The 21252-nt window shown below is 47.1% G+C and overlaps 1 protein-coding gene across 1 annotated transcript in view; it reads left to right on the top strand.

The window, feature by feature from the left end:
* The window catches only part of LOC144598413 (disintegrin and metalloproteinase domain-containing protein 12-like), a 117739-nt gene that overhangs the window by 35821 nt on the left and 60666 nt on the right, over positions 1–21252 (top strand). The window contains exons 10-11 of the mRNA XM_078408576.1: positions 12702–12786; positions 14676–14818. Coding sequence (XP_078264702.1) covers positions 12702–12786; positions 14676–14818 — 228 coding nt within the window. The remainder of the gene's footprint in view (positions 1–12701; positions 12787–14675; positions 14819–21252) is intronic.

Genomic DNA, 21252 nt, shown 5'->3' with positions numbered 1-21252 from the left:
CCCTCTGTCTCTCTGCTCCTGCTCCCATCCCCCTGCCACATTAGTTTAAATCCTCCCCGACAGCACTAGCAAACACTCCCCCTAGGACATTGGTTCCATTCCAGCTCAGGTGCAGACCGTCCTGTTTGTACTGGTCCCACCTCTCCCAGAACTGGTTCCAATGTCCTAAAAATTTGAATCCCTCCCCCTTGCACCATTTTTCAAGCCACGTATTCATCTGAAATATCCTCCTATTCCTACTCTGACTAGCACGTGGCACTGGTAGTAATCCAGAGATTATTACCTTTGAGGTCCTACTTTTCAGTTTATCTCCTAGCTCTCTAAATTCACCTTGTAGGACCTCATCCCGTTTTTTACCTAAATTGTTGGTGGCAACGTGCACCACGACAACTGGCTGCTCACCCTCCTCCTTCAGAATGTCCTGCAGCCGCTCAGAGATATCCCTGACCCTTGCACCAGGGAGGCAACATACCATCCTGGAGTCTCGTTTGCGGCCGCAGAAACGCCTATCTATTCCCCTTACAATCGAATCCCCTATCACTATAGCCCTTCCACTCTTTTTCCTCCCCTCTTTTGCCGCAGAGCCACCCACGGTGCCATGAACTTGGCTGCTGCTGCCTTCCCCTGATGAGGCATCTCCCCCAACAGTATCCAAAATGGCATATCTGTTTAGGAGGGAGATGACCGCAGGGGACTCCTGCATTACCTGCCTACTGCTACGCTGGCTAGTGGCCACCCGTTTCCTTTCTGTCCGCTTATCTTTTACCTGTGGTGTGGCCAACTCACTATACATGCTATTCACGACCTTCTCAGCATCGTGGATGCTCCAGAATGAGTCCAACCGCAGCTCCAACCGTTCAATGCGGTTTGCCAGGAGCTGCAGCTGGACACACTTCCTGCACACGTAGTCATCAGGGACACCGACAATATCCCTGATCTCCCACATGTTGCAGGATGAGCAATCCACGGGGCCGATCTCATCTGACATGTCTTACCCCCAAATTAAATCAAATCCCTCTTAATCCTTTAAACTGTACCTTTACTAAAAAGCACTGACCCTTAACTCACTGAACCCTTAACTTACTGAGCCCTTAACTCACTGAACCCTGAACTCACTGAACCCTGAACTCACTGAACCCTGAACTCACTGAACCCTTAACTAAAAGTACGAACAAAAAGCAGAAATACAACCCCGGGGTTAAGCCCAATCAGCTGCTTCCTCTAGTCCGCTTCCACCAATCAGCGGCTTCCTCCAGAACACTTCTTTTAAAGTGTGAGGGAACGTTTTTACACCAACGGTCCAACGGCTCCTGGGCCTCTGTGTGAACAAGCCCCGCGCTGGGTTTTTAAACCTACCGCCCGGACGCTGCTCCAACCGCCTCCAACGGCTCCTGGGCCTCTGTGTGAACAAGCCCCGCGCTGGGTTTTTAAACCTACCGCCCGGACGCTGCTCCAACCGCCTCCAACCGCTCCTGGGCCACAACTCCCACTAGCGTTTTCTGCCCCTTAGTGTTTCGTAGCTCTACCCATATCGATTCCACATCCTCCAAGCTAATGTCCTTCCTTTCTATTGCGTTAATCTCCTCTCTAACCAGCAACGCTACCCCACCTCCTTTTCCTTTCTGTCTATCCCTCCTGAATATTGAATATCCCTGGATGTTCAACTCCCAGCCTTGGTCACCCTGGAGCCATGTCTCCGTAATCCCAACTATATCATATTCATTAATAACTATCTCCACATTCAACTCATCCACCTTATCACAAATTCTCCTTGCATTGAGACACAAAGCCTTCAGGCTTGTTTTTACAACACTACTTATATAATTATGTTGAAAAGTGGCCCTTTTTGATTTTTGCCCTGGATTTGTCTGCCTGCCACTTTTACTTTTCACCTTGCTACCTGTTGCTTCTACCCTCATTTTACACCCCTCTGTCTCTCTGCTCTTGTTCCCATCCCCCTGCCACATTAGTTTAAATCCTCCCCGACAGCACTAGCAAACACTCCCCCAAGGACATTGGTTCCATTCCAGCTCAGGTGCAGACCGTCCTGTTTGTACTGGTCCCACCTCCCCCAGAACTGGTTCCAATGTCCTAGAAATTCGAATCCCTCCCCCTTGCACCATTTTTCAAGCCACGTATTCATCTGAAATATCCTCCTATTTCTACTCTGACTAACACGTGGCACTGGTAGTAATCCAGAGATTATTACCTTTGAGGTCCTACTTTTAAGTTTATCTCCTAGCTAACTAAATTCACCTTGTAGGACCTCATCCTGTTATTACTATAGCCCTTCCACTCTTTTTCCTCCCCTCTTTTGCCGCAGAGCCACCCACGGTGCCATGAACTTGGCTGCTGCTGCCTTCCCCTGATGAGCCATCTCCCCCAACAGTATCCAAAATGGCATATCTGTTTAGGAGGGAGATGACCGCAGGGGACTCCTGCACTACCTGCCTACTGCTACGCTGGCTAGTGGCCACCCGTTCCCTTTCTGTCCGCTTATCTTTTACCTGCGGTGTGGCCAACTCACTGTACGTGCTATTCACGACCTTCTCAGCATCGTGGATGCTCCAGAATGAGTCCAACCGCAGCTCCAACCGTTCAATGCGGTCTGCCAGGAGATGCAGCTGGACACACTTCCTGCACACGTAGTCATCAGGGACACCGACAATATCCCTGATCTTCCACATGTTGCAGGATGAGCAATCCACTGGGCCGATCTCAACCGACATGTCTTACCCCCAAATTAAATCAACTCACTCCCACTTTAAAAATCTTAATCCTTTAAACTGTACCTTTACTAAAAAGCACTGAACCCTTAACTCACTGAACCCTGAACTCACTGAACCCTTAACTCACTGAACCCTTAACTCACTGAACCCTTAACTCACTGAACCCTTAACTCACTGAACCCTTAACTCACTGAACCCTTAACTCACTGAACCCTTAACTCACTGAACGGTTGGGCTCTGGGGAGTGTTGTAGAGCAGCGGGATCTTGGTGTGCAGGTACACAGTTCCTGGAAGGTAGATAGGGTGGTTAAAAAGGCTTTTGGTACAGTGGCCTTCTTCAGTCAGGGTATTGTATAGAGTTTGTTGCAGTTATATAAGACGATTAGAGTATTGTGTTCCGTTTTTGTCCATTCAGCCCATCAAGTTTTCTCAGCCATTCAATCATGGCTGATCCAACTTTCCCTCTCAACCCCATTCTCCTGCCTTCTCCCCATACCCCCTAACCCTCATACTAGTCAAGATTCTATCAATCTCTGCCTTAAAAAATATTAATTTGACCTCCACATACCATTGAATACCACAGATTCACTACCCTCTGACGAAAGAAATTCCTCCTCATCTCCTTTCTAAAAGTATATCCTTTTATTCTGAGGCTATGGCCTCTGGGCCTAGACTGTGCCACTAGTGGAAACAACCTTTCCACAACCTCTTTATCCATGCCTTTCACAGTGCAATGGTCACTAAGTTATAGTAAAGATGTTGTTAAGTTGAAAAGTGTACAGATAAGATTTACGAGGATGTTAGACAATAGACAATAGGTGCAGGAGGAGGCCATTCGGCCCTTCAAGCCAGCACCGTTATTCAATGTGATTATGGCTGATCATTCTCAATCAGTACCCCGTTCCTGCCTTCTACCCATACCCCCCCGACTCCGCTATCCTTAAGAGCTCTATTTGCTCTCTCTTGAAAGCATTCAGGAGACAGAGAATTCCACAGATTTACAACTCCGAGTGCATCAGTCACTGAAAGGAAGCATGCAGGTACAGCAGGCAGTGAAGAAAGCCAATGGAATGTTGGCCTTCATAACAAGAGGAGTTGAGTATAGGAGCAAAGAGGTCCTTCTACAGTTGTACCGGGCCCTGGTGAGACCGCACCTGGAGTACTGTGTGCAATTTTGGTCTCCAAATTTGAGGAAGAATATTCTTGCTATTGAGGGCGTGCAGCGTAGGTTCACTAGGTTAATTCCCGGAATGGCGGGACTGTCGTATGTTGAAAGGCAGGAGCAATTAGGCTTGTATACACTGGAATTTAGAAGGATGAGGGGGGATCTTATTGAAACATATAAGATAATTAGGGGATTGGACACATTAGAGGCAGGAAACATGTTCCCAATGTTGGGGGAGTCCAGAACAAGGGGCCACAGTTTAAGAATAAGGGGTAGGCCATTTAGAACGGAGATGAGGAAGAACTTTTTCAGTCAGAGAATGGTGAAGGTGTGGAATTCTCTGCCTCAGAAGGCAGTGGAGGCCAGTTCGTTGGATGCTTTCAAGAGAGAGCTGGATAGAGCTCTTAAGGATAGCGGAGTGAGGGGGTATGGGGAGAAGGCAGGAACGGGGTACTGATTGAGAGTGATCAGCCATGATCGCATTGAATGGCGGTGCTGGCTCGAAGGGCTGAATGGCCTACTCCTGCACCTATTGTCTATTGTCTAAAATGTTTTTCCTCATCTCTGTTCTAAATGGCCTCCCCTTTATTCTTAGACTGTGGCCCCTGGTTCAGGACTACCCCAACATTGGAAACATTTTTCCCGCATCAAGCTTGTCCAGTCCTTTTATAATTTCATATGTTTCCATAAGATCCCCTCTCATCCTTTTAAACTCCAGTGAATACAAGCCTAGTCTTTCCACTCCTTCCTCATATGACAGTCCCGCCATCCCGGGGATTAATCTCGTGAACCTACGCTGCACTGCCTCAATAGCAATGATGTCCTTCCTCAAATTAGGAGACCAAAACTACACACAATACTCCAGATGTGGTCTCACCAGGGCCCTATACAACTGCAGAAGGTTTACCTCTTTGCTCCTATACTCAAATCGTCTGGTTTTGAAGGCCAACATGCCATTAGCTTTCTTCACTGTCTGCTGTACCTGCACGTTTACTTTCAGTAACTGGTGTATAAGGACACACAGGTCTCATTGCACTTTCCCATTACCTAATCTGACACCATTGAGATAATAATCTGCCTCTTTGCTTTTGCTTCCAAAGTGGATAACCTCACATTTATCTACATTATACTGCATCTGCCACGCATCTGCCCACTCACCCAACCTGTCCAGGTCACCCTGCAACCTCCTAACATCCTCTTCGCAGTTCACACTGCCACCCAGCTTTGTGTCATCTGCAAACTTGCTAGTGTTACTTCTAATTCCATCATCCAAATCATTAATATATATGGTAAACAGTTGTGGCCCCAACACCGAGCTTTGCAGCACTCCACTCACCACTGCCTGCCATTCTGAAAAGGACCCGTTTACTCCTCTTTGCTTCCTGTCTGCCAACCAATTTTCTATCCATGTCAACACCCTACCCCCAATACCATGTGCTCTAATTTTGCTCACCAATCTCCCGTGTGGGACCTTATCAAAGTCTAGATACACTACATCCACTGGCTCCCCTTCATCCATTTTACTTGTCACATCCTCAAAAAATTCCAGAAGATTAGTCAAGCATGATTTCCCTTTCATAAATCCATGCTGACTTGGACTTATCCTTTTACTGCTATCCAAATGTCTCGTTATTACTTCTTTAATAATTGACTCCACCATCTTCCCCACCACCGATGTCAGGCTAACTGGTCTGTAATTCCCCGTTTTCTCTCTCGCTCCTTTCTTGAAAAGTGGGATAACATTAGCTATCCTCCAATCCACAGGAACGGATCCTGAATCTATAGAACATAGGAAAATGATCACCAATGTGTCCACTATTTCTACAGCCACCTCCTTGAGTGCCCTGGGATGCAGACCATCAGGCCCTGGGGATTTATCATCCTTCAGTCCCATCAGTCTACCCAATACTATTTCTCGCATAATGCAAATTTCTTTCAGTTCCTCTGTCTTCCTAGATCCTCTGTCCTCTAGTACATCTGGGAGATTGTTTGTGTCTTCCTTAGTGAAGACAGAACCAAAGTACCTGTTCAACTCTTCCACCATTTCCTTGTTACCCATAATAATTTCACCTGTTTCTGCCTTGAAGGACCCACATTTGTCTTTACTAAACTTTTTCTCTTAACATACCTAAAAAAGTTTTTACTGTCCTTCTTTATATTCTTGGCCAGCTTCCCCTCGTACTTCATCTTTTCAGCCTGCATTGCCCTTTTTGTTACCTTCTGTTGTCCTTTGAAAGTTTCCCAATCCTCTGGCTTCCGGCTACCTTTTGCTGTGTTATACATCTTTTCTTATAGTTTTATTCCATTCGTAACTTCCCTTGTTGGCAATGGTTGCCTCTTACTCCCCTAAGAATCTTTCTTCCTCTTTGGAATGAAATGATCCTGCATCTTCCGGATTGGGTACAGAGGAGATTTACTAGAATGTTGCCTAGGTTTCAGCACTTAAGCTACAGAGAGAGGTTGAACAGGTTGGGTCTTTATTCTTTGGAGCGTAGAAGGTTGAGGGGGGACTTGATAGAGGTTTTAAAAATTTTAAGAGGGACGGACAAAGTTGACGTGGGTAGGCTTTTCCCCTTGAGAGTGGGGAAGATTCCAACAAGGGGACATAACTTTAGAATTGAGGGACAAAAGTTTAGGGGTTACATGAGGGGTAACTTCTTTACTCAGAGGGTGGTGGCTGTATGGAATGGGCTTCCGGTGGAAGTGGTGGAGGCAGGCTCAATTTTATTATTTAAGAGTAAATTGGATAGGTATATGGATGAGAGGGGATTGGAGGGTTATGGTCTGAGAGCAGGTAGATGAGACTAGGTCAGAGAGAGTGGTCGGCGTGGACTGGTAGGGCCGAACGGGCCTGTTTCCGTGCTGTAGTTGTTATATGGTTATATGGATTATGCCCAGAAATTCCTGCCATTGCTGTTCCACCGTCAATCCTGCTAGGATGCCTTTCCAGTCGACCTTGGCCAGCTCCTCTCTCATGCCTTCATAGTCCCCATTGTTCAACTGCAACACTGACACTTCCGATTTAACCTTCTCTTTCTCAAATAGCAGATTAAAACTAATCATATTACAATCTCTACCTCCAAGCGGTTCCTTTACCTCGAGTTCTCTTATCAAATCTGGTTCATTGGACAACACTAAATCCAGAATTACCTTTTCTCTGGTTGGCTCCAATACAAGCTGCTCTAAGAATCCATCTCGGAGGCACTCTACAAACTCTCTTTCTTGGGGTCCAGAACCAACCTGATTTTCCCAGTCTACCTGCATATTGAAATCCCCCATCACCACAGTGGCATTACCTTTGTTACATGCCAGTTTTAACTCCTGCTGCATCTTACACCCTACATCCGGGTTACTATTTGGGGGTCTGTAGATAACTCCAATTAGTGTCTTCCTGCCTTTACAATTCCTCAACTCTATCCACAGTGACTCTACCTCGTCAGTCCCTATGTCACCCCTCACAAGGGACTGAATTTCGTCCCTCACCAGCAGAGCTACCCCACTGCCTCCGCCCACCTGCCAGTCCTTTCTATAGGATGTATAACCGTGAATATTAAGTTCCCAGGCCCGATCCTCCTGCAGCCACGTCTCTGTAATCCCCACAATGTCATATCTACCAACCTCTAACTGAGCCTCAAGCTCATCTACTTTACTTCTTATACGTTGCGGATTTATATACAATACCTTTAATTCCTTACTCATCTCACCCTTCACATCGATCCCTGTTACACTTGGCCACTCTCTCCTATCCCTTTGTCAGCTTTCTTTCCCGTTAATTCTGGGGTCATTAACTATCCCTTTACTCTCTTTCCCTTTAACTCCATCCTTGACTATCCCATTTGACACCCCCCCCCCTATTTTTTTTGTGTGTTTTTGGGGTTGGGTGGTTTGAGTGCCTGTTTGATGCTTTTATTGTTGGACTGTGTTTTTGGGGGTTTTGGGGTGTGTGATTTGAATGCCTATTTAATGCTTTTATTGTTGGACTGTGTTTTGGGGGTTTTTTGGGGTTGGGTAATTTTGGGTGCCTGTTTAGTGCTTTTATTGTTGGACTGTGGGTGATTGAATTAACATTTTGTTCAAGATGGCCGCGCCGTTGTGTTTGGCTGCCTGCCACTGTATGTTTCTTTTTTTTCCTGGTCAGATGTACAGCACTTTGGTCAACGTGGGTTGTTTTTAAATGTGCTATACACATAAATTGACTTGACTTGACTTGACTATTTAGTTTAAACCCACCCGTGCAGCAGTGGCAAACCTGCCTGCCAGAATGCTGGTCCCCCACCTGTTAAGGTGCAATCCGTCCCTTTTGTACAATTTCCCCCTTACCCCAAAACAGATTCCAGTGATCTAAGAATCTAAATCCCTGCCCCCTGCACCAGTTCCTCAGCCACACATTCAGGTCCTGTATCTCCCTGTTCCTGCTCTCACCATCACGAGGAACTGGAAGCAAACCGGAGATAACCACCCTGGAGGTCCTGCTTTTCAGCATTTTTCCGAGCTCTCTAAAGTCACGCTGCAGAATATTCATCCCCTTCTTTCCGACATCGTTTGTGTTGACATGCACTACCACTTCCGGCTGTTCACCTCGAGGATTTCCTGCACTCTGTCCGTGACATCCTTGGTCCTAGCACCATCCTCGAATCCCGCCTGTTGCTGCAGAAACCCCTGTCCGTACCTCTCACAATGGAGTCCCCTACTACCACGGGGTTGCCTGACGTCGGCCTCTTTGGTTTTGGCTCAACAGCACGTTTTGCTTCGCAGGCCAGTCTGCCGCTCAGTGTGGCAATGTCTTCTTCCCCGACAGCTTCCAAGTGGGTGAACCTGTTCTCCAGAGGCACAACACCCGGGGACCCTTGCACTCCATGTTTCCTTCCCTTTCTCACCATCACCCACCTTCTCTCTTCCAGTACCTTTGGTGTAACAATCTCACTGTAGGACTTGTCCAGGAACGAGTCCGTTTCTCAGACGAACCTGGGGTCATCCACTTGCTTCTCCAGTTCCCCAACACGGTCCTTCAGGAGCTGTACCTAGATACACTTCTTACATTTGTAGCAGCCAGAGGCACCAGCAGCCAGTGTCCCTGACCTCCCACATCCTGCAAGCATCACACTGAATCAGCTTGCTTGGCAATGCCTTCTTGCGTCTCGCCCTCTCCAGCATTTGGTGTGGCCGCCTCCCTCAGCCTCCACGTCAAAGACTCGCAGCCAAAGACTCAGACTTTACTCACAGGGCACTTCCCTTGACAGGGCCACCCCCCTTGAGCAAACCTTGCTGATATCAGATGCTAAATTGACTAATTGTCCAATTTATCAATCTTCCAATCTAATTGTTCAGCCAATCCCACACTCACTCCTGACCTTCCTTCCTCTGATGAGCTTGAAGGTATGTGCTTTTTCAGTCAGAGAGTTGTGAATCTGTGGCATTCTCTGCCTCAGAAGGCAGTGGAGGCCAATTCTCTGAATGCATTCAAGAGAGAGCTAGATAGAGCTCTTAAGGATAGCGGAGTCAGGGGGTACGGGGGGAAGGCAGGAACGGGGTACTGATTGAGAATGATCAGCTATGATCACATTGAATGGCGGTGCTGGCTCGAAGGGCCGAATGGCCTCCTCCTGCACCTATTGTCTATTGCCCGACCTGCACTCAAAGACTGCTGAAGTGCCGTTTGCATCCTTTTTATACCTGCTCTACCTGTGACTCACCAAGTCCAGCCAACGGTCGTTCTCGCTGCTGCTTTACCCGACCTGCACACAAAGTTCTTTTATAATTTTATACGTCTCCATAAGATCCCCTCTCATCCTTCTAAATTCCAGTGAATACAAGCCCTGTCTTTCCAATCTTTCCTCATTGGAAGGGATTAAAAGTACCATTAGCAAATTTGCAGATGATACAAAGCTGGGTGGTAGTGTGAACTGTGAGGAAGATGCTATGAGGTTGCAGGGTGACTTGGACAGGTTGTGTGAGTGGGCGGATGCATGGCAGATGCAGTTTAATGTGGATAAGTGTGAGGTTATCCACTTTGGTGGTAAGAATAGGAAGGCAGAGTATTATCTGAATGGTGTCAAGTTAGGAAAAGGGGACGTACAACGAGATCTGGGTGTCCTAGTGCATCAGTCACTGAAAGGAAGCATGCAGGTACAGCAGGCAGTGAAGAAAGCCAATGGAATCATGGCCTTCATAACAAGAGGAGTTGAGTATAGGAGCAAAGAGGTCCTTCTGCAGTTGTACAGGGCCCTTGTGAGACCACACCTGGAGTACTGTGTGCAGATTTGGTCTCCAAATTTGAGGAAGGATATTCTTGCTATTGAGGGCGTGCAGCATAGGTTTACCTGGTTAATTCCCGGAAATTCCCGGAATGGCGGGACTATCATATTTTGAAAGACTGGAGCGACTAGGCTTGTATACACTGGAATTTAGAAGGATGAGAGGAGATCTTATCGAAACGTATAAGATTATTAAGGGGTTGGACATGTTTGAGGCAGGAAACATGTTCCCAATGTTGGGGGAGTCCAGAACAAGGCCATTTAGAACTGAGATGAGGAAAAACCTTTTCAGTCAGAGTTGTGAATCTGTGGAATTCTCTGCCTCAGAAGGCAATGGAGGCCAATTCTCTGAATGCATTCAAGAGAGAGCTGGATAGAGCTCTTAAGGATAGCGGAGTCAGGGGGTATGGGGAGAAGGCAGGAACGGCGTACTGATTGAGAATGATCAGCCATGATCACATTGAATGGCTGTGCTGGCTCGAAGGGCTGAATGGCCTCCTCCTGCACCATTCAGATAATAATCTGCCTTCCTATTCTTACAACCAAAGTGGATATTCTCACATTCATCCACATTAAATTGCATCTGCCATGAATCTGCCCACTCACACAACCTGTCCAAGTCACCCAAACTCATAGCATCTTCCTCACAGTTCACACTGCAACTCAGCTTTGTATCATCTGCAAATTTGCTAATGGTACTTTTAATCCCTTTATCCAAGTCATTTATGTATATTGTAAATAGCTGCGGTCCCAGCACCGAGCCTTGCGGTACCCCACTAGTCACTGCCTGCCATTCTGAAAGGGACCCATTTATCCCCCACTCTTTGCTTTCTGTCTGTCAACCAATTTTCTATCCATGTCAGTACCCTACCTCCAATACCATGTGCTCTAATTTTGCCCACCAATCTGCTGTGTGGGACCTTGTCAAATGCTTTCTGAAAGTCGAGGTACACCACATCCACCGGCTCTCCCCTGTCAATTTTCCTAGTTACATCCTCAAAAAATTCCAGTAGATTAGTCAAGCATGATTTCCCCTTCGTAAATCCATGCTGACTCGGATTGATCCTGTTACTGCTATCCAAATGCTCCGCAATTTCGTCTTTTATAATTGACTCCAGCATCTTCCCCACCACTGATGTCAGACTAACTGGTCTATAAGTTCCCATTTTCTCTCTCCCTCCTTTCTTAAAAAGTGGGATAACATTAGCTACCCTAAATCTAAATCTAAAAAATCTAATCCACAGGACTCCACTCACCACTGCCTGCCATTCTGAAAAGGACCCGTTTATTCCTACTCTTTGCTTCCTGTCTGCCAACCAATTCTCTATCCATGTGCTCTAATTTTGCTCACCAATCTCCCACGTGGGACCTTATCAAAGGCTTTGTGAAAGTCTTGATACACAGGTTAAACTCCATCTGCCATTCCTTAGCCCACATTTTCAGCTGATCTCTTGCCTGCTGTATCTTAGAAACATAGAAAATAGGTGCAAGAGGAGGCCATTCGGCCCTTCGAGCCAGCACTGCCATTCATTGTGATCATGGCTGATCATTCACAATCAGTAACCTGTGCCAAACTTCTCCCCATATCCCTTAATTCCACTAGCCCCCAGAGCTCTATCTAACTGTCTCTTAAATTCATCCAGTGATTTGGCCTCCACTGCCCTCTGTGGCAGAGAATTCCACAAATTCACAAATCTCTGGGTGAAAAAGTACCTTCTCACCTCAGTTTTAACAGCATTCAGAATGCTTCTGACAGCATTCATCCATGTCTGCAATTCCTCCAATTTTGGTGTCATCGGCAAACGTATTCACCAACCCATCTACATTTATGTTTATATCACAAACAGTAGTGTTGTCAGCACAGATCCCTGCAAACTCCACTGGTCACAGACCTCCAGCCTGAATATTCATCTTCCATCACATCCCTCTTCTATGAGTAAGCCAGTTCTGAATCCATACAGCCAAGTCATGGTCATACAGAATGTAAACAGGTCCTTCGGCCCAACTTGCCCATGCTGACCAACATGCCCCATCTACACTAATCCCACCTGCCTGTGATTGGCTACTCTCACTATGACTTCAGCTGTTTTACTTGGGCATACCTTCCTTTTATCTGCAGCTGTTAATTAGCCAAGTAGCCATCCTGTGCGACTTGCCTTTTTAGAAACATAGAAACATTGAAAATAGGTGCAGGAGGAGGCCATTTGGCCCTTCGAGCCAGCACTGCCATTCATTGTGATTTTTAGATTTAGATTTAGAGATACAGCGTGGAAACAGGCCCTTCGGCCCACCGAGTCCGAGCCGCCCAGCGATCTCCGCACATTAACACTATCCTACACACACTAGGGACAATTTTTACATTTACCCAGTCAATTAACCTACATACCTGTATGCCTTTGTGAATGATCATGGCTGATCATTCTCAATCAGTACCCCGTACCTGCCTTCTCCCCATATCCCCTGATTCCGCTAGCCCCTAGAGCTCTATCTTTTAACTGGTCTATTTTGTCGCAGGGAAATCCCAAGTGCTGAACTTTGATTTCTATTTTCCAGAGGCGGCGATTTTGCAGAAGGCATTCTTGGGCTGGCAACTTTTGGCACCATATGTTATGACACATCATCTGGAGGAGTCAACCTGGTGAGCAGTCGTTCCTCTTGCTTGCTCCTTCCCAGTGCACTGCCCTTGGTTAATTGGAAAGGCCTGAGTGCCAGATAGGGTTGCCAACTTCCTCACTCCCAACGACGGGCCAAGGTGACATCACCGCCCCGCGCCCCACGTCACCTCACCCAGCCAGTAGCCACGTGTTCCAGCTCCATCAATGGCGGCCGCCCGGGCCGGGAGGCGGGTTGCTATGCAGCCTCTGTTAGGGGCTCCCAGGAATCGCAACGCAGGTTGCGTAACAACCCTCCTCCCGGCCCAGGTGGCCGCCATTGGTGGAGCGGGAGCACGTGGCCGCTGGCTGGGTGAGGTCACGTGGGGCGTGGGGTGGTGATGTCACCTTGGCCCTTTTTTGGGAGTGAGGAAATTGGTAACCATACTGATAAGGGACAAGGGTGGTCCCGTTCGCAACAAACTAATTTAGCCCAAAATGTGGGATGTCCTGGCTCATACGGGACAGTTGGCAACTGTAGTGCCAGACCACTCACACCACCAGTGCTGGTGCTGACCAGTGGGATTGATGGGAACTCAGGGCCACTGGACCAACCCCTCACTCACAGGAGTGTGAAAGCTCAGCGTCATCTGAGCCGAGCGCAGTCAGACCACGCGGACAGCACAGGGACAGGCCCTTTGGTCCAACTCAGCTATGCTGGCCAACATGCTTCATCTAATCTAGTCGCATTTGCCTGGTTTTGACCTATATTCCTCTTAACCTTTCGTATGCATGTATCTTTCCAAATGTGTTTAAATGTTGTCACAGTACCTGCCTCAACTACCTCCTCTGGTACACACAAAATGCTGGAGTAACAGCGGGTCAGGCAGCATCTCTGGAGAGAAGGAATGGGTGACGTTTCGGGTCGAGACCTGTCTTCAGGCTGAAGAAGGGTCGTGACCCAAAACGTCACGCATTCCTTCTCTCCACAGATGCTGTCTGACCCGCTGAGTTACTCCAGCATTTTGTGTCTACCTTGCATTTATACCAGCATCTGCAGTTTTCTTTCCTACCTCCTCTGGCAGCTCATTTCATATACCCAGCACCCTCTGAATGAAAGGTTGCACCTCAGGTTCTTGTTAAATCTTTATACTTTCACCTTGAACCTTTGTCTCCTGGTTCTTGATTCCCCTGTCTATTCTTATCATGATTTTGTACACCACTATAAGATCACCCCTCAGCCTCCACTCCAAGGAATAAAGTCCTAGCCTGCCTAACCTCTCCCTATAGTTCAGTCCCTTGAACCCTGGCAATATGCTGCACTTTTTTTAGCTTAATGGTATCATTCCTAAACTGGAACACAATACTCCAAATACAGCTTGCATAACTACTTGCAACTAAATTTAAGGCAGCTCTTCTTCTCCAAGAAGCCCATCTTGCCCTTCTTGCTTAAGTCCATACTCCGCCACCTCCAGTGTAAATTCCATTTGGAATATTTTGGAGGACCAAGAACCAAGAACTACATAACATCCCAACGTTTATATTCAATTCCCCGACTGATGAAGACCAGCATGCCAAAAGCCTTCTCACCACCCTATCTAACTGAGATGCCACTTTCAAGGAACTCTGTATCTGTATTCCTCGATCTCTCTGGTCTACAACACTCTCAAGGAACCTACCACTGTGAAGGTCATGCCCGAGTTCACCTTCCCAAAGTGCAACATGTTCCACATCTGAGTTAAACTCCATTTGCCGTTCCTCTGCCCATTTGTCCGGCTGATCAAGATCCCACTGCAATTCTTGAAAACCATTTTCACTGTCTACTATTTTATGCCGAGTTCTTGTAGGTGCTAATAAATCTATGCGAATGCCTTAAGTAAGTCCAGAGAAATAATATTGGATTGTAATAAAGATATTGATTCTGCTCTTCTCCCAGGACGGTGGTCGCAGCTTTCTGTCAATTACTGCAACGTTCTCCCACGAGCTCGGACACAATCTCGGAATGTCTCACGACACCTATGAGCGGCACTGTAAATGCCCATACACAAATGCTGAATGTATCATGACACCAGGAACGGGGTAGGAATATTTCAACTTTGCAACTGGTTTCAATAGACAATAGACAATAGACAATAGACAATAGGTGCAGGAGTAGGCCATTCAGCCCTTCGAGCCAGCACCGCCATTCAATGCGATCATGGCTGATCACTATCAATCAGTACCCCGTTCCTGCCTTCTCCCCATACCCCCTCACTCCGCTATCCTTAAGAGCTCTATCCAGCTCTCTCTTGAAAGCATCCAACGAACTGGCCTCCACTGCCTTCTGAGGCAGAGAATTCCACACCTTCACCACCCTCTGACTGAAAAAGTTCTTCCTCATCTCCGTTCTAAATGGCCTACCCCTTATTCTCAAACTGTGGCCCCTTGTTCTGGACTCCCCCAACATTGGGAACATGTTATCTGCCTCTAATGTGTCCAATCCCCTAATTATCTTATATGTTTCAATAAGATCCCCCCTCATCCTTCTAAATTCCAGTGTATACAAGCCCAATCGCTCCAGCCTTTCAACATACGACAGTCCCGCCATTCCGGGAATTAATCTAGTGAACCTACGCTGCACGCCCTCCATAGCAAGAACATCCTTCCTCAAATTTGGAGACCAAAACTGCACACAGTACTCCAGGTGCGGTCTCACCAGGGCCCGGTACAACTGCTGAAGGACCTCTTTGCTCCTATACTCAACTCCTCTTGTTACGAGGACCCAAGTGTTAAAAAACACTAGAGGAAGTGGGAAGCTAGAGAGGAAATTGCTGGGCTGCAATTTCAGAGCCGTCATTAAATAAAGGTGAGGTGCTGGGAATTTAGAGGGTGGCAAATATTGTGCCTCTATTCAAGAGGGGCAGTGGGAAAAACGCTGGGAACTAGTCAAGAGAGTCAAATCAAGAGCATTTTATTGTCATATGTTCCAGATAGAACAGATAACCACTTATGAGGTGTTTGCGCAGTAATCAACCAGAACCAGAAATTCTTACTTCAGTTTAGTGTAGAGATACAGCGTGGAAACAAGCCCTTTGACCCACCGAGTCCGCGCCGACCAGCGATCCCCGCACAGTAGCACTATCCACATACTATTTATACCAAGCCAATTAACCTATAAACCCGCACGTCTTTGGAATGTGGGAGGAAACTGAAGATCTCGAAGAAAACCCATGCAGTCACGGGGAGAACGTACAAACGCCATACAAACACCCGTAGTCAGGATCAAACCCGGCTCTCCGGCGCCGTAAGCACTGTAGGCAGCAACTCTACCGCTGCACTACCGTGTTGTGATACTTGGAGCAGCACAACAGAATATGTAAACATCAGAGGACAGAAAGCACACAAAGGGATAGGAGAATAGGGCCAAGTGTAATGGGAAACGATGTGAAAGGTGAAAAATAGAAACATAGAAACATAGACGTGCAGGTATGTAGGTTAATTGGCTGGGTAAATGTAAAAATTGTCCTTAGTGGGTGTAGGATAGTGTTAATGTACGGTGATCGCTGGGCGGCACGGACTTGGAGGGCCGAAAAGGCCTGTTTCCGGCTGTATATATATGATATGATATGATATGATAGAAAATAGGTGCAGGAGTAGGCCATTCGGCCCTTCGAGTCTGCACCGCCATTCAATATGATCATGGCTGATCATTCAGCTCAGTAGCCTGTACCTGCCTTCTCTCCATACCCCCTGATCCCTTTAGCAAAAAGGGCCACATCTAACTCCCTCTTAAATATAGCCAATGAACTGGCCTCAACTACCTTCTGTGGCAGAGAATTCCACAGACTCACCACTCTGTGTGAAGAAATGTTTTCTCATCTCGGTCCAAAAAGACTTCCCCCTTATCCTTAAGCTGTGACCCCTGGTTCTGGATTCCCCCAACATCGGGAACAATCTTCCCGCATCTAGCCTCTCCAACCCCTTAAGAATTTTATATGTTTCTATAAGATCCCCCCTCAGTCTTCTAAATTCCAGCGAGTACAAGCCCAGTCTATCTAGTCTTTCCTCATATGTAAGTCCCGCCATCCCAGGGATCAATCTGGTGAACCTTCTCTGTACTCCCTCTAAGGCAAGAACGTCTTTCCTCAGGTTAGGAGACCAAAACTGCACACAATACTCCAGGTGCGGTCTCACCAAGGCCCTGTACAACGGCAGCAGAACCTCTCCTGCTCCTAAACTCAAATCCTCTTGCTATGAATGCCAACATACCATTCGCTATATTCACTGCCTGCTGCACCTGCATGCTTGCTTTCAATGACTGGTGCACCATGACACCCAGGTCACGTTGCATCTCCCCCTCTCCCAATCGGTCACCATTCAGGTAATACTCTGCTTTCCTGTTCTTGCCGCCAAAGTGGATAACCTCACATTTATCCACATTATATTGCATCTGCCATGCATTTGCCCACTCGCCTAATCTATCCAAGTCACTCTGCAGCCTCCTAGCATCCTCCTCGCAGCTAACACTGCCACCCAGCTTCGTGTCATCCGCAAACTTAGAGATGTTGCATTCAATTTCCTCGTCCAAATCATTAATATACACTGTAAATAACTGGGGTCCCAGCACTGAGCCTTGCGGTACCCCACTAGTCACTGCCTGCCATTCCGAAAAGGACCCGTTTATTCCTACTCTTTGCTTCCTGTCCGCCAACCAATTTTCTATCCACCTCAACACTGAACCCTCAATACCGTGTGCTTTAAGTTTGTACACCAATCTCCTATGTGGGACCTTGTCGAAGGCCTTCTGAAAGTCCAGATATAACACATCGACTGGTTCTCCCTTATCCACTCTACTAGTTACATCCTCGAAAAATTCTATAAGATTCGTCAGACATGATTTGCCTTTGGTAAATCCATGCTGACTTTGTCCGATGATTTCACCACTTTCCAAATGTAATGCTATCACATATTTAATAACTGACTCTAGCATTTTCCCCACTACCGATGTTAGGCTAACTGGTCTATAATTCCCCGTTTTCTCTCTCCTTCCCTTTTTAAAAAGTGGGATTACATTAGCTACCCTCCAGTCCTCAGGAACTAATCCAGAATCTAAAGAGTTTTGAAAAATTATAACTAATGCATCCACTATTTCTGAGGCTACTTCCTTAAGCACTCTGGGATGCAGCCTATCTGGCCCTGGGGATTTATCTGCCTTTAATCCATTTAATTTACCTAACACCACTTCTCGACTAACCTGGATTTCCCTCAGTTCCTCCATCTCTTTACACCCCCGGTCCCCCGCTATTTCCGGCAGACGGTTTATGTCTTCCTTAGTGAAGACAGAACCAAAGTATTTGTTCAATTGGTCTGCCATCTCCTTGTTCCCTATGATCAATTCACCTGTTTCCGACTGCAAGGGACCTACATTTGCCTTAACTAATCTTTTTCTCTTGACATATCTATAAAAGCTTTTGCAGTCTGTTTTTATGTTCCTTGCCAGTTTTCCCTCGTAGTCTATTTTCCCTTTCCTAATTAAGCCATTTGTCCTCCTCTGCTGGACTCTGAATTTCTCCCAGTCCTCTGGTATGCTACTTTTTCTGGCTAATCTGTATGCTTCATCTTTTGTTTTAATACTATCCTTGATTTCCCTTGCTGGCCACGGATGCACTACCTTTCCTGGTTTGTTCTTTTGCCAAACTGGGATGAACACTTGTTGTAGTTCATCCATGCGACCTTTAAATGCCTTCCATTGCATGTCCACCGTCAACCCTTTCAGCATCAATCGCCAGTCTATCTTGGACAATTCACGCCTCATACCCTCAAAGTTACCTTTCTTTAAGTTCAGAACACTTGTTTCTGTATCGACTTTGTCACTCTCCATCCTAATGAAGAACTCTACCATATTATGATCACTCTTGCCCAAGGGGCCTCGCACAACAAGACTGCTAACTAACCCTTCCTCATTACTCAATACCCAGTCTAGAATGGCCTGTTCTCTCATTGGTTCCTCGACATGTTGGTTTAGAAAACCATCTCTCAAACATTCCAAGAAATCCTCTTCCTCAGCACCCCTGCCAGTTTGGTTCACCCAATCTATATGTAGATTGAAATCACCCATTATAACTGCTGCGCCTTTAGTGCATGCATTTCTAATTTCCTGCTTGATGCCATCCCCAACCTCCCTACTGCTGTTAGGTGGCCTGTACACAACTCCCACTAGCGTTTTCTGCCCCTTAGTGTTTCGTAGCTCTACCCATATCGATTCCACTTCCTCCAAGCTAATGTCCTTCCTTTCCACTGCTTTAATCTCCTCTCTAACCAGTAACGCTACCCCACCTCCTTTTCCTTTCTGTCTATCCCGCCTGAATATAGAATATCCCTGGATGTTGAGCTCCCAGCCTTGGTCACCCTGGAGCCATGTCTCCGTAATCCCAACTATATCATAATCATTAATAACTATCTCCACATTTAATTCATCCACCTTATTACGTATACTCCTTGCATTGAGACACAAAGCCTTCAGGCTTGTTTTTACAACTCTCTTACCCCTTGTTGAAAAGTGGCCCTTTTTGATTTTTGCCCTGGATTTGTCTGCCTGCCACTTTTACTTTTCACCTTGCTACCTGTTGCTTCTACCCTCATTTTACACCCCTCTGTCTCTCTGCTCCAGCTCCCATCCCCCTGCCACATTAGTTTAAATCCTCCCCGACAGCACTAGCAAACACTCCCCCTAGGACATTGGTTCCATTCCAGCTCAGGTGCAGACCGTCCTGTTTGTACTGGTCCCACCTCTCCCAGAACTGGTTCCAATGTCCTAAAAATTTGAATCCCTCCCCCTTGCACCATTTTTCACGCCACGTATTCATATGAAATATCCTCCTATTCCTACTCTGACTAGCACGTGAGGTGAGTAAGGGATTAAAAGTATTATATATGAATGCGCGAAGTATAAGAAGCAAAGTGGATGAGCTTGAGGCTCAGTTAAAGATTGGTAGATATGACATTGTGGGAATTACAGAGATGTGGCTGCAGAAGGATCGGGACTGGGAACTGAATATTCAGGGTTATAAGTCCTATAGAAAGGACTGGCAGGTGGGCAGAGGCAGTGGGGTAGCTCTGTTGGTGAGGGATGGAAATCAGTGCCTTGCGAGGGGTGACATTGGGACTGACAATGTAGAGTCACTGTGGATAAAATTGAGGAATTGTAAAGGTATCCAGTAGCCTGGATATAGGGTGCAAGTTGAATCAAGAGTTGAAATTAGCATGTCGCAAAGATAATGCTAGAGTGGTTATGGGAGTTTTCAACATGCAGGTGGACTGGGAAAATCAACTTGGTAATGGACCCCAAGAAAGGGAGTTTGTGGAGTGTCTCTGAGATGGATTCTTAGAGCAGTTTGTACTGGAGCCTACCAGGGAGAAAGCAATTCTGGATTTGATAAGGGAACTCAAGGTAAAAGAGCCATTAGGAGGCAGTGATCTACAAATTGAGAGGGAGAAGTGAAAATCGGAAGTCTCAGTGTTGCAGTTGAGCAAGGGGGACTATGGAGGCATGAGAGAGGAGCTGGCCAGTTGACTGGAAAGAGACCCTAGCAGGGAAGACGGTGGAACAACAATGGCAGGTATTTCTGGGAATAATACAGAAGGTCAACAGTCAACAGAGCTTTATTTGTCATTCGGTACCAAAATTACATAGCAGTCACACAAAAAAAAAGAACACAAGACACATGACCCCAACACAAACGTCCATCACAGTGACTCCAAACACCCCCTCACTGTGATGGAGGCAACAAAACTTCCACTCTCTTCCCCACGCCCACGGACAGACAGCTCGTCCCCGACCGACCCGCACAGTCCCCGCAAGGGGATGGAAGTCCCCGCGGCCGAGCCGCACCGGGCGCTGAAACGTCTCGCGGCCGAGCCGGGCGATGGAAGGCCCCGCGGCCAAGCCGCACCGGGCACTGTTAAGTCCAGCGGCCGAGCCGCACCGGGCGATGTTAGGTCCCGCAGCCGAGCCGCACCAGCGATGTTAGGTCCCGCGGCCGAGCCGCGCGGATGGCCCCGCGGCCGAGCCGCATCGGGCACTGTTAAGTCCAGCGGCCGAGCCGCACCGGCGATGAAAAGTCCCGCGGCAGAGCCGTGCCGGGCGATGTTAGGCCCCGCGGCCGAGCCGCGCCGGGCGATGTTAGGCCCCGCGTCCGAGCCACACCGGGCACTGTTAAGTCCAGCGGCCGAGCGACTAGGATCAGTTCATTCCAAAGAGGAAGAAAGATTCTAAGGGGAGTAAGAGGCGACTGTGGCTGACAGGGGAAGTCAAGGACAGTATAAAAATAAAAGAGAAGTATAACATAGCAAAGATAAGCGAGAAGCCAGAGGATTGGGACACTTTCAAAGAGCAACAGAAGATAACTAAAAAGGCAATACGGGGAGAAAAATTGAGGTACGAAGGTAAGCTAGCCAAGAATATAAAGGAGGATAGTAAAAGTTTTTTAGGTATGTGAAGAGAAAAAAAATAGTTAGGACAAATGTGGGCCCCT

This window comes from Rhinoraja longicauda, chromosome 1 (assembly GCF_053455715.1).
Source record: "Rhinoraja longicauda isolate Sanriku21f chromosome 1, sRhiLon1.1, whole genome shotgun sequence".
NCBI classification, from domain to species: domain Eukaryota; kingdom Metazoa; phylum Chordata; class Chondrichthyes; order Rajiformes; family Arhynchobatidae; genus Rhinoraja; species Rhinoraja longicauda.
The sequence above is the reverse complement of the archived record's forward strand: the minus strand, read 5'-3'. Positions and strand labels throughout refer to the sequence as shown.